Here is a 16,731-nt window from a genome sequence, read left to right as displayed (position 1 = left end):
ATGAAAATTATGAAATATCTTAATAGCATCCAAGTATTGGCTAAATGTAAATAAAGCATCTTTGGACTCCGTTATAACAAAACGATAAACTCAATTTAACACAACACAACTCCGACTAAATTGAAAGTTAAATTAAACAACAGGGCCAGTCAAAACCTTGTTATTTAATTATAATTTCTTTCATCTTTGTCTCAAACATACAGTGTAATAACATGTTTACTTCCGAGAAACGGTCAGGGCGTTAAGTCCTGTCAGAAATAGAGTTCTAAAATAATCCCGGGGTATGAACTTGAAAACTGTTCCGTAGTTAATCTCCACTAGCGCTGTAACGCGGTGTAGCTTAACTAGGGTTCTCAAGTAAAGTTAATAACTCAACTTATACTTATTTTGCCTTCTTTTTTACAAAACGTTTGCACGAAACAACATGACTTGGTGGACGAAAAAAGTAGTAAGAATTTTTTACTTCGGTAGCTAGCTTTGTAGTGAAGTAAAACCTACTCTGTCAAGTTTTTCCGTTTTTAATTATTATTTTTATGTGTTACAATAATTAATTTAAAACACTATTGAAATAAATCATTTTTTTGGTGTGTAAAAAGTCCTTGGAACTTATACTGCTCTATCGAGTTACACAAAAGCAAAGCTTGGCAAAACTGCAAAGATAATCTAAAGAGAAGAACTTATTATTCTACTCAACTTGTAATTCCAAAACCCTTTAAGTAAATAATTTTAATTTAGCAAAAAAAATTTTTTTTTTTCAAAGAAAATATTATTTTCTCATCCACCAACCCTACGCACACTTCCCCCCGGGCTGAAATGGAACGAAAACAGTGCCACATGCGCGTGCGCCGGTGAGGTTAATAAAGATCACGCGCAGCGACATCTGGCAGGAACTGCGGATAATCTCAACGATAGGGAGTTTAATTGAATTACGATGATATATTTTGTACTGCTCTTTGAGTAAATACAGATAAATAAATGTACTTGTTAAACGCCCCCTTAGTCCCATGACTCAATCTGACATTAGCTGATTCAGACAAAATTCAATTGTCGAAATGGTGATGGTGACGTGACCAAGATTTAAACTCTAGACCACGCTGTGAACTACGACAGAACGTGTCACCATGCCAGGGCGTGCGGCTTCTATTGAAGATGACTTCTTCTCAACACCAGCTCATATGTTGTCCCGAAGTGGTAGGTAGGGCAAGCTTTAGGACGTGTATAAGTGCCATGGAAAGGGCCTGTACTGAATAATCTATTTGATTTGATGGTTTATGGATAGCAACTCGTAACGCTTGACACGATAGATGAGTAACTAAAAATGACGAGCAAAGTGAAATTTTAACGGTAGAGTCATGATGAAAAAAGCTGTCCAAAAAGGGGTAAACACACAAACAAAGGTACAGGTCAACCCGACCACACTCGCCGCCCTTTATAGTCGACAATAAAGCCCGGNCGCCATTGCAACACAGTTAGCGGCAACGGCGACTACAGCCCAGAAAATTGAAGATTCGAAGGCGAAAGCAAAGTTAATCCTCACTATCGATCCGGCGCTTTATGTTCACATAAAGCAGGCAGCTACCACATATGATCTTTGGACTACATTGAAGAATATGTTTGATGATTCAGGCTTCACAAGAAAGATAAGTCTATTGAAAAATCTCATCAACATACGCCTCGAAAACTGCGAATCTATGACTAATTATGTCACCCAAATAATAGAAAACGGGCAACGGCTAAGAGGAACAGGCTTTAAGATTTCGGATGANTAAGTTTATATTTTTCACCACAAAAAATTAGTCATAATGGTTTGCCCAACTTTATGTGTATATTTAACTGTGGAAACTTAATTGGTTTATGTGTTTTCTCACTGCACCTAAGTTAAATTATATTGTAACTGTATTGTACGGTCTTGACCGCACATTCCGCGCCATCAGCATTTTCACCCTAATTGTATCACTTTTCATCCATCAAATCAGTGCACAATCAACCGCTACGGCGTGTACTCGTATACTATCAATATCAATAAATCAAAGCAAATCATCAAGTCTAAAATCGTATCATTTCTATCAATTCTAAAGATGTGCAGTAAGCAGCTCGTACATGTATGTTTCCCAAAAATAAATAAACAAATAAATAAAATTAATTTTGTTAAATGATTATATTTTTTGATATAAAATCTGCACATCATTATGTTTAAATATTTGAATACTTACAAAATTATGAGATCTTTCTAAAACAAAATTAAAACACTACACCTGCCACAGATTTCTTTGTAAACAATGTGTTTTTCTTCTTCTTTTCGTGTCGACAACAAACCTACACAGTGTCAGCCCAAAACTCCGCCACAAGAGTGGCGTTGTCAGTAGCACTGTTGTCAAATGTTTTTTTGTTTTTCCTTCAGGTGCTTAAATCACCAGGCTATTGTGTGCGTATACTCTGGAGTATTCCACATACAACTGGCCGTCGGAGAANGCTTCAGTCAGCTTTGTCCGCAGTTCATCAATATTTTCATATTCCCTTTTGTATACCAGATGAAGAGCAAGAGCTTCCACGTTGTGGATAAAAAAAAATATTTTCAGCTATTGTCTCTAAATGTGTTCTACATAACGTAAACTTAGGGGATTGCAAACATTAGTTAGTCCTAAGAAAGTCAAAAACTTGTAACGGAATCTCCGACTTACCACTTTAGTGGAGCGATTACAGAAAATAATGGCCTATTAAGTACATGTTTTTTTGTGTTATTATGAAAGTTCAGAAAACTGTGCAGTTTTTAAAATTATTTTGGACCTATAGAAGTTCTTTTTTTTTTTAAACTTTTATGTTGAAAATTTTAGAATGTTCCGCTAAAAGCATATTTTTTATGTTTCTAGCAAAAATTTTGTATCTTGCATCAAAGGTAGAAAGGTGATTATTTTTTTCAAACAACTGCAATTAATAGGGAATCTGTCAAAAAAAAAGAAATCTGAAAAAGTCAACCCAAAAAAAAGATAAAAAAATTTAAAGCCTGCTAGGTCATGAAATTTGAAAAAATCACGAAATTAACGATAACTTCTAAACTATGAAAAATCTTAGAACATACATGGGGGTGAAATCGATAGGTCTAATCCTTACCTATCACCTGCCTTCGGCTTGACACCTTACAAGAAACACCCTGTATATCCCTTGATATATATCCTCGAACCCTGAATAATACTGCCTTATTTATTGTTGCTGGAAAACCATTGAGTGGTTTTGTGTCTGTCAAGAGTATAAATTTATTTTCTCGATTGAAAATTGATAATAATTTCCCCCTGAGACACATTTCTATATGAGATAAAGATGTTGCCTATTTAAAGGCGAAAAANGTTACATATACATATTTGGTTATACCTAATCGTAAGCATGTTACATTGTATCTTGTTTGTGGTGAGAAATAAATTCCATTTTTATTTATATTATTATTATTATTATTATCGGCACAGTATTGAATGGTAGCATATCATGTACATATTTTGGTAGAAAGTAGGTACAGTCGCGGAATGAAAAGGTTCGTCACCTTAGTGTCGGTTTTCGCTTGCACTAGGTACTGTAAGAGTCAAACCTGCCAACATAACAGTGCAAGAAACAGTGCTGCTAACATTTAAATAAATATTCATGACGTTTGCTAACGAATAAAGTTTTGCTTGTTTATTTTTCTATCCCATCAGTGCAATGCAATGATGACATTGACCAATTGACAATAGATTTTTTTATTAAATAGAAATAATAATGGCAGGTTGAACCAACAAGAAGGTTTTAGTTTATCAATCATAATAATCTTCTTGACAAGATAAATCGTCAAACAACTTTGATCTGAATACTTTTGAACTTTACTGACGAACAGTTAAAGATTATTTTCTCTAACTCGAGATTATTCTGTAACATAGTTTCAAAAGGTAATAATAATATGTGCTCGCGATTCGTTGAAGGAATCAATTTGAAAACTGACGAACCTTTTCATTCCGTGACTGTACATATGACAATAACAAATAAGTATATTCTCACTACCATATTATACCACGTAGGTCACTTCGATCCGATTCCATCAAACTTCTATCCGAGAATAACTCCTGGTATAACTGGCACATTGACAGTTTCAGTACATGGTAAAACTGACGATTTATTCTGAGATTAATTTTTACTCTTGTTTGGTCGAATCCACCCTTAATAGGATAGGCAGAACTGCTTTTCTACATGGCATGATAAAGTTAAAGTCAGTCTATTTGCTAAAAGCTATGCAAGTTAACTAAGCTCAGTTTAGGGACGAGCTACGAGCTACCAACGTTATACGAACTAAAATGTCGAGCTTCATACTGTATTACGTGTAACAGGAAGGGAGGCCACAAAGTTTACTCGGCGCTTAACCGGGATTGGCAGGAGAGCTGTGAGAATATTGTTCACAGTTCAGTTACTTCGTAAGCAGGGCGAAATTTTTCCTCTATTATTATGTATGGATGTACACATATGCATCGCATTAAAGCTTATGTTGTCAAACGCCTATAGGTACTCGTTCTGGCAGTTACTATATTATCTCACGTGTTAAATAAAGAATAAATAATTAGAGGTATGAAATATAAGTTATATATTTATTGTTACTATACTAACACGATTAAGGACACCCGTCTGACAATAATTAATAATTTTTTTTTTCAATTTCAATAAATTGATCTCTATAATTTATAACACATTTTACGCGATGTAATATCACTATTAGAAAGGTATTAAATTAACTTCCCATCTCCAACTACGAGTATCTCCAGTTTTCCATTACACAAAATAACCTACCCCGAACTTCTCCTGTTTCTCCTGATTAAGTTCAAGAGTTCAAGTATGTTTTCTATACAAAAAAAAACTAACTCATACGAGTACGAGGTAAACGAGTTACGCCCGGGGTAAACTGTAAACACCAAATCACAAACATTATAATATTAAAAACCAGAGTAACTAAGCATATTTGAAACGTGAACGCAATTCATCAGGCAGATTGTGCGGTTAATAACTATAAAAGCCCGGACCCCGTCATTAATTACGTCCGTTTGTCGCTCGCCGTGATATTGGGTGAAATATTAATACTCCTCCAGGGAAAACAGAAACAGCAGGTTCACTCTATAATGTGGGGTCGTGAATTCAGTCCTCTGAGCACATAAGGATTGCAAGATTCATACATTGAGGATACAACATTGATGATTTATTAATCAAATATTTAACAAAAAAACCTTCAAAAAAATTTTTTATCATTGTATCCGTTTGTTCTAGATAACTATCATTTTTCAGTTAGTTCGTGTAACTATTTTAATAAAATGTACCAACATCAGTATTTTGTTAGAACAAACAACTATTAACCCTAACCTAATCCAACTTTTTTAAGAAAGGTAATGGAAACCAACAAAAAAGTGTAAAAGTTAAAGCCACTTTACTTTGATACCTAAAAGCCGATCAGAAACAAATGCGCAAAAACAATCAGCCTTATGAAAAGCCGAGGCCGAAACAATACAAGGCTCTGTCCACTCATAATTGGAAATTGAATTGCAAATCTTTTAAATGTTTGCGACAAACTCAATTTGCTGAATTGTGATCCAATCTGCTAACGTAGTGTCCGGAGAATGCTTCGATTTTTATTCAATTGAATAAACCTTTTATTGGTTTATACAATTTGTTCATTTGTTTCATTTACTCGAATGTTCAATAGTATTTACTTTCATTAATGCACAACTTTTCCATATAAAAGTTATTTTTCATATTGTAGAATTTTATTGTTATTAACTAATTACAATTAAATTACTCACCAATCAGGCAACACAAAAGAATAGAATCCAACTTAATTTTCATTTCAGTGTGTTAATTTAACTTTTCCTATGCTACTAAATTAACTAAATTGCAAAACTACTTTAACTTCAATCGAATAAACAATTGACAATCAGTAACGTGTATGTCGCTTTTCCAATTTGCATTTTTTCTTTTCGGTTCGCCGCCGCTTATTCCCACCAGCCAGTACCTAGTAAACACGGCGTTCGAATGAAAAACGAATAATGAAAACTCCTTTGTTTTTTTAAACTTTTTTCGAATCGACAAAAGAGAAACATATTATAGTTCCAAAATACTGGACTGTCCTGTCGATGACATTGACAGTGGGGCGCCACCGTCAATACCGGATCGCTGTTTCAGATTTTTGCCATGTTGGAAACCATATAGTTGAACGATGGTAGCGCCCCCCTGTCATTGAGTTTGGCGGGACAGTTCAGCGTGGGTCATCTACCTATTATTATTATTCTTCTTTTGAACATTGTTGTTACTTCGTGTACGTTTTATATTGACAACTCATTAACAGCTTTTTTACGTTAATGCGACTACAAAACGTAATTAATGTTGTAGGTTAATAAATTGTATGTAGTGCAAAATGATACAATTTGAAGGTTCAAGGCTGTTTATTGTTCGCTATTTAAAATAAACCCACTGAATAACCCAATAGTCCAACGTATCTGCAGTTAAAGAACTGTAGCTGTGCTGTTTAAAAAATTTTGCACCCTTCCGCTATTTGCCGCCTGACTCCACGCCGTCCCTAAAGCGTAGGGAGTTTAGTAGAGATGCCAGGTGTCCCGATTTACTCGGAATGTCCCAGATTTTAGGAAAATTGTTGTTTTAAGGAAAACCCGAACCACTATCATTAGATCATAGTATACATATAGCCAGCGTTTTCCATTGGTTTGTTTGAAACTGCAATAATTTCGCTTTTTTTATTAATAACATCAATCTTTTCAGCGATGAAACTAATTTACAAAACAAGTCACACAAACAATTTTTTTTATGTCGTTGCTTATTGGCAACACTACTGAGGCCATGGGGTAAATGTGTTATGTCCGCACGTGCACCGTTCGCAATAACAGGGTATTTGCGGAGCTCGTTCAAACGAAATTAAACTGCTGGCGGTACACGCCTACTGGTACTCCTACCTGCAAAATGCCTGCCATGACTCTGTAAAGGCTGAAGCCGTATTTTAATAAATGTTTGATGCCTCAAAGACATAGTAGGTAGCTTGAGAATTAATTAAGGTCTAGAGGAATCCTTTGCATTTATCCCTTTGACAAAAAACCTCAAAAGAAAAATTTAATAGAAAAGATTACAAAATAATTTGTTTCAGTATTTTTCCATTAAAACGATTGGCACAGATTAAAGTGTGTACCTCCATGCTGCAACGCATCAGGCACGACCAACACATTTTATCCATCAAAAATACCGCTTGTTTATTCTAATTTTCAAATTCACACACGGCTTCAAGCATAACAGGATATGAAATTAGATAATCCGTGACCATTCGGCTGCTTTGTATTCGCATCGCGACTCGCTCGAGCGATGTTTTGCGCTCGACGGCGCTTCCACCGTTCACCTGTGAGGCTGTGACGTACCTTTCTGAATTCAAATGCAGGGTTTTCGTACCACTCATCTCTGGTCTTTAACAGGTATTTTGTTACAACCATTAGGATGCAAATAATGTTTACGATAAGGAGCTCTTGCACAGACTTTTTTTTCGACATTTAGTACTTGTGGATCGAGCGTAATTTTCCGTAAAGCTAGAACTTTACTAATTAATAGGTATAATTATCTATACAGTGTGTCCGGGCTTGTAGTGATCAAACTTTAAGGGCGTAATCTATGGACAATTTTATCGATGAAAATACTTCAAATTTGGGGCTTGACCCATTTCTCGTAAAATTACGAGGATTTAAGTTTTTAATTTTTAGTTTTCACCTCTTCCTTCAAAAACAAGTGAAAGCGTGGGTAGCTTAACACTAATAAGCAAAAATTTTATATCATGCGATAGCCAATAAAATTATCTATTAGCAGAAGTAGAAAACAGATACAAGTTTCATACATTTTAAGGGAGTAAGAATGGATTTAATTAGAAAAAAACATGACTTTTTTCACTTCTTTTTCAGTTATTTTCCAACACAAGAAAAACCAGGTCGTTAAGGTATGTTTTATTTGCATTGTATTATTAGTATTTGAGCTATTCTACAAAACGAATGTAAATTTATTAGTCTATAATACAATGCAAATAAAACATACCTTAACGACCTGGTTTTTCTTGTGTTGGAAAATAACTGAAAAAGAAGTGAAAAAAGTCATGTTTTTTTCTAATTAAATCCATTCTTACTCCCTTAAAATGTATGAAACTTGTATCTGTTTTCTACTTCTGCTAATAGATAATTTTATTGGCTATCGCATGATATAAAATATTTGCTTATTAATGTTAAGCTAACCACGCTTTCACTTGTTTTTAAAGGAAGAGGTGAAAACTAAAAATTAAAAACTTAAATCCTTGTAATTTTGCGATAAATGGGTCAAGCCCCAAATTTGAAGTATTTTTATCGATAAAATTTTCCCTAGATTTGGCCCATAAAGTTTGATCACTACATGCCCGGACACACTGTATAAATAAAAATGAATTGCTGTTCGTTAGTCTGATTAAAACTCGAGAACGGCTGGGCCGATTGAGCTGATTTTGGTGTTAAAATGTTTGTCGTAGTCCAGGGTAGGTCTAAACGGTGAGCAAATAAGGAAAAATTGCGATAGCTTATTTATTGACTTTAAGGCGGAACAGAGTTCGCCGGGTCAGCTAGTAAGTAATAATAATTAATAGGTATAGATACCTATTGCTCCGAATGCTGTGCATCAATTTATATTGCTCACTGTAATCTCTCTGATATGGTGTCATAATTGAAGACCACACCTGGGGTTCTTATGCAGCACAAAGCAGGTATTTAACTGCAATCACACGATGTTAAGTGAGATGCAGTTTAAGATAGTATTATAGAACTGACTATTTTCAAAGTGGTTGTATAAAAATCGTAACAAAAATCTGAGATTATAACACTTTACTTCAAGTTCTGGATAAATGAGGGTTTTCGCAATTGAAAAATCCGCCAGATGGCAATACGTGAGGTCCAAATGCTGCATGATTGGTTATTTTTGACATATGACATTGACAGATATGTTAAAATTAGAGATGAAACGGATATCCGGTAACTATCCGGTAAGCCGGATATCCGGCCTAAATTTACTATCCGGCCGGATACCGGATGGTAACTCACTATCCGGCCGGATACCGGATATTAAAAAACTAGGACAATTTCCTATTAATAAAATGAAATACATTATTCTTTGAGGTAAATATCAATAAAATGTCTTATAATAATGAAGGCTTTTATTTAAAGTTCAAAAAGTTGCAAAAAAGCCATTATTAAGGCCATTCAAAAAACTAATTTATTTTTCTGGGCTATTTACTCTAATGACGAATATGTACATATGTAAATAGTAAATATCTGTTAATGTNTAATACAATGCAAATAAAACATACCTTAACGACCTGGTTTTTCTTGTGTTGGAAAATAACTGAAAAAGAAGTGAAAAAAGTCATGTTTTTTTCTAATTAAATCCATTCTTACTCCCTTAAAATGTATGAAACTTGTATCTGTTTTCTACTTCTGCTAATAGATAATTTTATTGGCTATCGCATGATATAAAATATTTGCTTATTAATGTTAAGCTAACCACGCTTTCACTTGTTTTTAAAGGAAGAGGTGAAAACTAAAAATTAAAAACTTAAATCCTTGTAATTTTGCGATAAATGGGTCAAGCCCCAAATTTGAAGTATTTTTATCGATAAAATTTTCCCTAGATTTGGCCCATAAAGTTTGATCACTACATGCCCGGACACACTGTATAAATAAAAATGAATTGCTGTTCGTTAGTCTGATTAAAACTCGAGAACGGCTGGGCCGATTGAGCTGATTTTGGTGTTAAAATGTTTGTCGTAGTCCAGGGTAGGTCTAAACGGTGAGCAAATAAGGAAAAATTGCGATAGCTTATTTATTGACTTTAAGGCGGAACAGAGTTCGCCGGGTCAGCTAGTAAGTAATAATAATTAATAGGTATAGATACCTATTGCTCCGAATGCTGTGCATCAATTTATATTGCTCACTGTAATCTCTCTGATATGGTGTCATAATTGAAGACCACACCTGGGGTTCTTATGCAGCACAAAGCAGGTATTTAACTGCAATCACACGATGTTAAGTGAGATGCAGTTTAAGATAGTATTATAGAACTGACTATTTTCAAAGTGGTTGTATAAAAATCGTAACAAAAATCTGAGATTATAACACTTTACTTCAAGTTCTGGATAAATGAGGGTTTTCGCAATTGAAAAATCCGCCAGATGGCAATACGTGAGGTCCAAATGCTGCATGATTGGTTATTTTTGACATATGACATTGACAGATATGTTAAAATTAGAGATGAAACGGATATCCGGTAACTATCCGGTAAGCCGGATATCCGGCCTAAATTTACTATCCGGCCGGATACCGGATGGTAACTCACTATCCGGCCGGATACCGGATATTAAAAAACTAGGACAATTTCCTATTAATAAAATGAAATACATTATTCTTTGAGGTAAATATCAATAAAATGTCTTATAATAATGAAGGCTTTTATTTAAAGTTCAAAAAGTTGCAAAAAAGCCATTATTAAGGCCATTCAAAAAACTAATTTATTTTTCTGGGCTATTTACTCTAATGACGAATATGTACATATGTAAATAGTAAATATCTGTTAATGTCAAAATATCGCCAAATAAAAAAGGGCGACCTTTTTTTCACTGATGGTCTGATGACATGATGCATGCAGTTCAGTCAGATTACGCAGCAAGTAAAGTAATTTAATTTTCGCTATTCAATCACACACTCACGATAGCAACCGAAATCGCCCGAATTGATCTGCCCCCTAGACAAGTGGCAAAATCTGACATTCTATTCGGATGGATTCGATTTTAGAAAAGTGTGACTAGTTTAGTCTACTAATAGACTCACTGATCGCGTTCGAAGCACCTGTGCGGTGCTAAACTCGTGACGACATGCAACGAGACAATGGGCCAACTATCCGGCCGCCGGATATCCGGCTATCCGGCCTAGCAGCTGGCCGGATATCCGGTATCCGGTATCCGGCCAAACAACTATCCGTTTCATCTCTAGTTAAAATCCACCAATCATGCAGCATTTGGACCTCGCGTGTACGTATTGCCATCTGGCGGATTTTTCAATCGCGAAAACCCTCATTAAGAGAAAATAATAAAAACGCATTCAATACTCGTCGCACAGCATGTAACCTCGTATCCATTTCCCAAACTATTCCTCTCCCTGAAACTTCGACATTGGTTACAGCAGCCCAACTTGGCGGAACTTTGAGACGTGGCTTACTTTAATTAAACGGAGGCACGCTTAATTGATTGCCAAGTCTTGAGGCGACTAGTTGCGCGCCGTGATAAAATCTTATCGATGATTTTAGACGACAAATGTATGGGTTTATCGTGTAAAATCGATAAAATGGAGCTTATCGCGGTGCGCATCCTAGGCCCGGGCGAAGCAATCAGCGGGGTAGTGTGTTATTATTTAAAAGCTAAGCTTTTATTAAATTAAATGAAATGAAATTATCGCTCGAAGATGCGATAATATTTTACATGATACGTTCTGCTTCTAAGAGTAGGTGCACACCGTTGATTTTTAGTTGGCCGATAGTTGTGCCCGATTTTAAATTGTATGAAGAATCGGCCAAATCGAATCGGCGTAGTGTGCGCACTCCCATACATGCCCATACTGATCAACTGCCCGACTAAACTATCGGCCAACTAAAAATCAACGGTGTGCGCCTACTCTAAATGTGTCATGTTTTAGTCACTGATAGAGTTTCCACAGTCAATATGAAAGCCACTTCATGCACCATTTTAAATATATCTTGAACATAAAATACAATCCACTGGCTGTTTTAATCTATAACCAACCTTATTTGTAAACAGTTCTGCCAAATTAATAACAGTGCATGCAATAACAACAGATTCCCGGACCGAGATAGAGATCGGGAGTCCCGGGGAAGGACGCGGCGTCCCGGGACGGGTCAAGGGCGCCTCGCGGGGCCGAGCCTGTACCTGCACATTATTGACAAGTGAGGAGTCCCCGCAACCCTTTGTTTACCGCCTCAGAATCAACGGTGAACGGAAAGCTCTAACAATAATCACACACTGTGTACTATAACTAACACTTGCCCGCGGGTTTCTCTGCCGGAATTTTGCCTGATACAGACAGATACACTCAACAATCTAATTTTCTATTGCCGTACCTATTCATAAACTTTGAAATAAATTACCAAAATGATAAAATAATTGTCTGATTGATATCGATAGCGCTAATAGTTATAAGTTGTAAGAGTTAATTTTAAGCACTCTACATTTAGACACGTAGATACAAAAGCACCGAATAGGTACGGTAAAATAAAATAAAATTCATAAAATTCATTTATTTTTGCAAATAGGCTTTTAGAAAGCACTTTTACACGTCCCAATATTAACCCTACCACTGCTTCGGGACAACAAATGGACCAGTGCTGAGAAGAAGCAGCGCAAGAAACTCAGTCACTATTGTCAGCCTCCTTTTCAAGGGTTTACAGTCTTTAAAATATACAAAATATTATAGACATAAGTATTGATGCGAGCTAGGTAGTTAGACATTCCAAACATTTTTATCTTTTATATAATCATCAACTTTATAGTAGCCCTTTTTCATTAAGGTGCTTTTGCTATGTGCTTTAAATTTATGAATGGGCAATTCTACAACAGTTTGTGGTAATTTATTGAAAAGTTTAATACATTTCCCCATAAATGAATTACCGATCTTGTGCAGTCTGAAATTTGGAACGGCAAGTTTATTTTTGTTTCTTGTATTGAACTTGTGTAAATCACTCTTTCTAGTAAATTGCTCTATATTTTTGCGAACATATAAAAGGTTTTCATAAATGAACTGTGAAGCTACTGTCAGTATATTAATCTCCTTAAAGAATTCTCTCAAGGAAAATCGGGGTCCAAGGTTATAAATGGTCCGCACTGCTCTCTTCTGCAGAACAAACACAGTTTCAATGTCCGCAGCTGAGCCCCACAACAATATGCCGTATGACATTATACTGTGAAAATAGCTAAAATAAACTAGCCTTGCCGTTTCAATGTCAGTTAATTGCCTTATCTTTCTCACTGCAAAAGCAGCTGAACTGAACCTTGCTGCTATGCTTGCTTGCTATGAGGACCCCACTGAAGTTTAGAATCTAAAGTGATTCCCAAGAATGTTGTGGAACTTATGCTATTTAATGGTTCATTCTTCACCATCAATTGCGTGGGAAGGTACTTTTTAAATCACTAAAGTAAGATCTCTAAGAACACTTTATGATATTACTAGCGGCCCGCCCCGGCTTCGCATGGTTGCAATGGAATTTCCCGACTTTTATCTTCTATAATTTTATGCCAATAAACCTGCCTCTTGAGTCACTCTATCTATTAAAAAACCGTATCAAAATCTATTGGGTAGTTTTAAAGATCCAAGCATACACAGGGACAGACAGCGAAAAGCAACTTTGTTTTATACTATGTAGTGAAGTTCGTCTCATTCTGATATACCTATCTGTGCTGTAGAATAAATAAACAACAAATAAACTGCTTTAAATATAACCCGGGCCTAACCCCATTATGTGTAACCACGGTCCGTCCGTAGCGTGGAATTTCTCATTAAAGAGGAACCGAATTAGAAGCGTCCTTCACCCGGGGCCATCTAATTCGCAAATTAAAGTATTTTTATCAAAATATTTTGTAAAGAAAAACTAGCGGTTAAATTACTCCCTATATTATACCCAAGACGATTGTTAATGACGAATGTTAAAAATATTTTTTTAGACTACATCGATGGTCAAAAGAAATATTTTTATATTCATCATCATCGTCATCATCATTTCAGCCATAGGACGTCCACTGCTGAACATAGGCCTCCCCCAATGCTTTCCATGATTTTTATATTGCGGTGGACCCATTTCTGACGCAAAGATATACCTAATTAACTTGCCTCATTAATTATTAATAGAAAATAATACAACTTTGAAATAACAATAAACTAACTACTAATGAAAAAACAATGAGTACCTACAATAAAATTCCTTACTCGTACGTACTGTCAGGTATAAACAATAGAAAGAATCTGAAAAGGTTTTCAACAAAACAAAAGTTAACTTTGGAAGGCTTCACTTTCGAATACCTCCATATTTTTTGTTAAACTGAATGAAATATAACATGTTAACTTTAACAATATTTTGAATGAACATTGGAGAATATTTTCTTATCTCTAAATAAAAATTTGGTAAAGGATATTTTTCATCCCATAAGCAGATGGGCGAAGGATCTTAGGATATTACTTGGCTGGCTCATAAATGTAATTTGCGGGAGAGCTCGGGTTCAAGGAACTGGGTTAAGGCCAGAGGAGCCAGAAAATGGCAATATGTGGTTGTTCGAGATAAATTTCAAATTTAGAACTCGCGGAATTATTCAATTCCAATCTGTGACCGACCGCAGTTTATGATCTCAATTCTCCTCACTATTTCTCGCACAATATCACGTTACAAGCACAGGTACTTTGTATATTTTTACTAGCTTAGGTATTAAGTTCTATGTATGTAATATAGAACTTCTATGTAATCCACCTAAAAAAATCTGAATAAATAAAATAAAAATCGCTTAATGTCCAATATACCAATTTCTGCTGGAACGTAGTATTTGCACGAGCAATAAATGAATTACAGGTCAATTTTCCAATCGACCTAGATCACTAACTGGATCTAGATGCAACAGGAAGCATTTCCAATAACCGAGCTTTGTGATTTCCTGCAGCCAGTTGAGGAATAAATTCACGAGCGGATTTTCAGGCTACACTATTTACATAAAACTCTTCTTTTTTCAGGCAAAACGATTTTCATAGCACATCTATATTGTTAATAACATTAACGGCCCGGAAATAAAAAATAATGGTGGTTGGTTTTAAAAGCGATCAAAGGTACTGTAACCGGAAGAAATACGAACTTTTTACTGTAGTAATAGTACTGTAATAAAACAACGGTTCAAAAACATGATACGCAAATATTTGCAAATAAAATCAATGTTGTAAGGGCATAGGTTGATACAGTAGTGTGTTTTAGGCAAAAGGTACAACTTAACAATACGGCCTGGACAATAACTAAAATAATAACTTATTTCAAAGAGTTATTTGAATAATAATTTTATTGACGAGATTGCTACCATCCTACCTTAATTTTGATGGTAGCAATCCCGTCAATAATAAGATGTTGTGACCATGAAAGTTTAAAACAATATTTGTCGTTTCGTATTCGCGAAGATTTATTCTAGCATGAACACATGCTCTGCAAAATTATATTAACGGGAAGTAAAGGCAACTAATAAATTGTATTAGCTCCCGTGTAGCCAACTTACGTGCAAGCCAGCCAAGGCCGCTCTTCACGGTAATGATATAATAACGAACCACTGTTAGTAAATGCATAATCACTGACGTTAAAGAGAAAATTGTAATAGCCGAGTTTTGAAACGAAAATATGGATTTGTATAAACAGTATTTTGTGTTTTACATAAGTGTATGTATGTGCCGTTTTCACTATTAACTGGCAAGGCTATGGCCATGAAAGTATAGGCTTTTTACTGTTGAATAAAATTTTAAATAAATAAATTGTTCCATCCTAATTCGGTTCAAAAATATCAATTAGATAAATATGTGTACAGTTTGTATTATGCGAATAACTAGTAGCTATACTTGAATACATTCATTTTAATAAAATAAAGTAGGACTAAAATCTGTACCTCAATTACGAAAAACTTTCGAGTTCGTTTCGTTTGCGTATTCAAAGTGCCATCGAAAAATTTTGTATGAAAAATTAAACAGCGCCCCCTAGGGCGGCTATAATATAGGGGGCGCTGTTTAATTTTTCATACAAAATGTTTCGATGGCACTTTGAATACGCAAACGAAACGAACTCGAAAGTTTTTCGTAATAGAGGTACTGTACCTCTAGTACGAAAAACTTTCGAGTTCGTTTCGTTGCGTATTCAAAGTGTCATCGAAAAATTTTGTATGAAAAATTAAACAGCGCCCCCTATATTATAGCCGCCCTAGGGGGCGCTGTTTAATTTTTCATACAAAATTTTTCGATGACACTTTGAATAGGCAACGAAACGAACTCGAAAGTTTTTCGTAATAGAGGTACTGTACCTCTAGTACGAAAAACTTTCGAGTTCGTTTCGTTGCGTATTCAAAGTGTCATCGAAAAATTTTGTATGAAAAATTAAACAGCGCCCCCTAGGGCGGCTATAATATAGGGGGCGCTGTTTAATTTTTCATACAAAATGTTTCGATGGCACTTTGAATACGCAAACGAAACGAACTCGAAAGTTTTTCGTAATAGAGGTACTGAAACAGTGCCAGCTGCGGTTGACGTCCGGTCAACAAACTACAAAGGCTGCGTCAAACGTTTACAACACATACTCGTACAATAGTATGTTGTACTAGCTTTCGCCCGCGGCTTCACCCGCGTGAAACTTAGTTTGTAAATTATAGCCTATATGTTAATCTGGGTTATAAACAATAATACTGTAAAGTTCCAACAAAATCCGTTCAGTAGTTTTTGCGTGAAAGAGTAACAAACATCCAGACATCCACACAATCTTTCGCATTTATAATATTAGTAGGATAGTTCCTGGACTGCAACACAATATACCAGAAAACACGGTCACTAAATTAATACCAACAGCCTTGGGTTCAATTCCAGTCTGCCCACCACTGGA

The 16,731-nt window shown here is 35.4% G+C and overlaps 1 protein-coding gene across 1 annotated transcript in view; it reads right to left on the bottom strand.

Moving 5' to 3' along the window:
• Window positions 1-16,731, bottom strand: part of LOC114352753 (ras-specific guanine nucleotide-releasing factor 1-like) — a 47,659-nt gene that overhangs the window by 9,367 nt on the left and 21,561 nt on the right. Inside the window, exon 6 of the mRNA XM_028304462.1 lies at window positions 839-890. Coding sequence (XP_028160263.1) covers window positions 839-890 — 52 coding nt within the window. The remainder of the gene's footprint in view (window positions 1-838; window positions 891-16,731) is intronic.

Source organism: Ostrinia furnacalis, unplaced genomic scaffold (genome assembly GCF_004193835.3).
Source record: "Ostrinia furnacalis isolate ACB-3 unplaced genomic scaffold, ASM419383v2 OfSCF1435, whole genome shotgun sequence".
Taxonomy (NCBI): Eukaryota; Metazoa; Arthropoda; class Insecta; order Lepidoptera; family Crambidae; genus Ostrinia; species Ostrinia furnacalis.
This window is presented reverse-complemented; position numbering and strand designations above follow the sequence as displayed.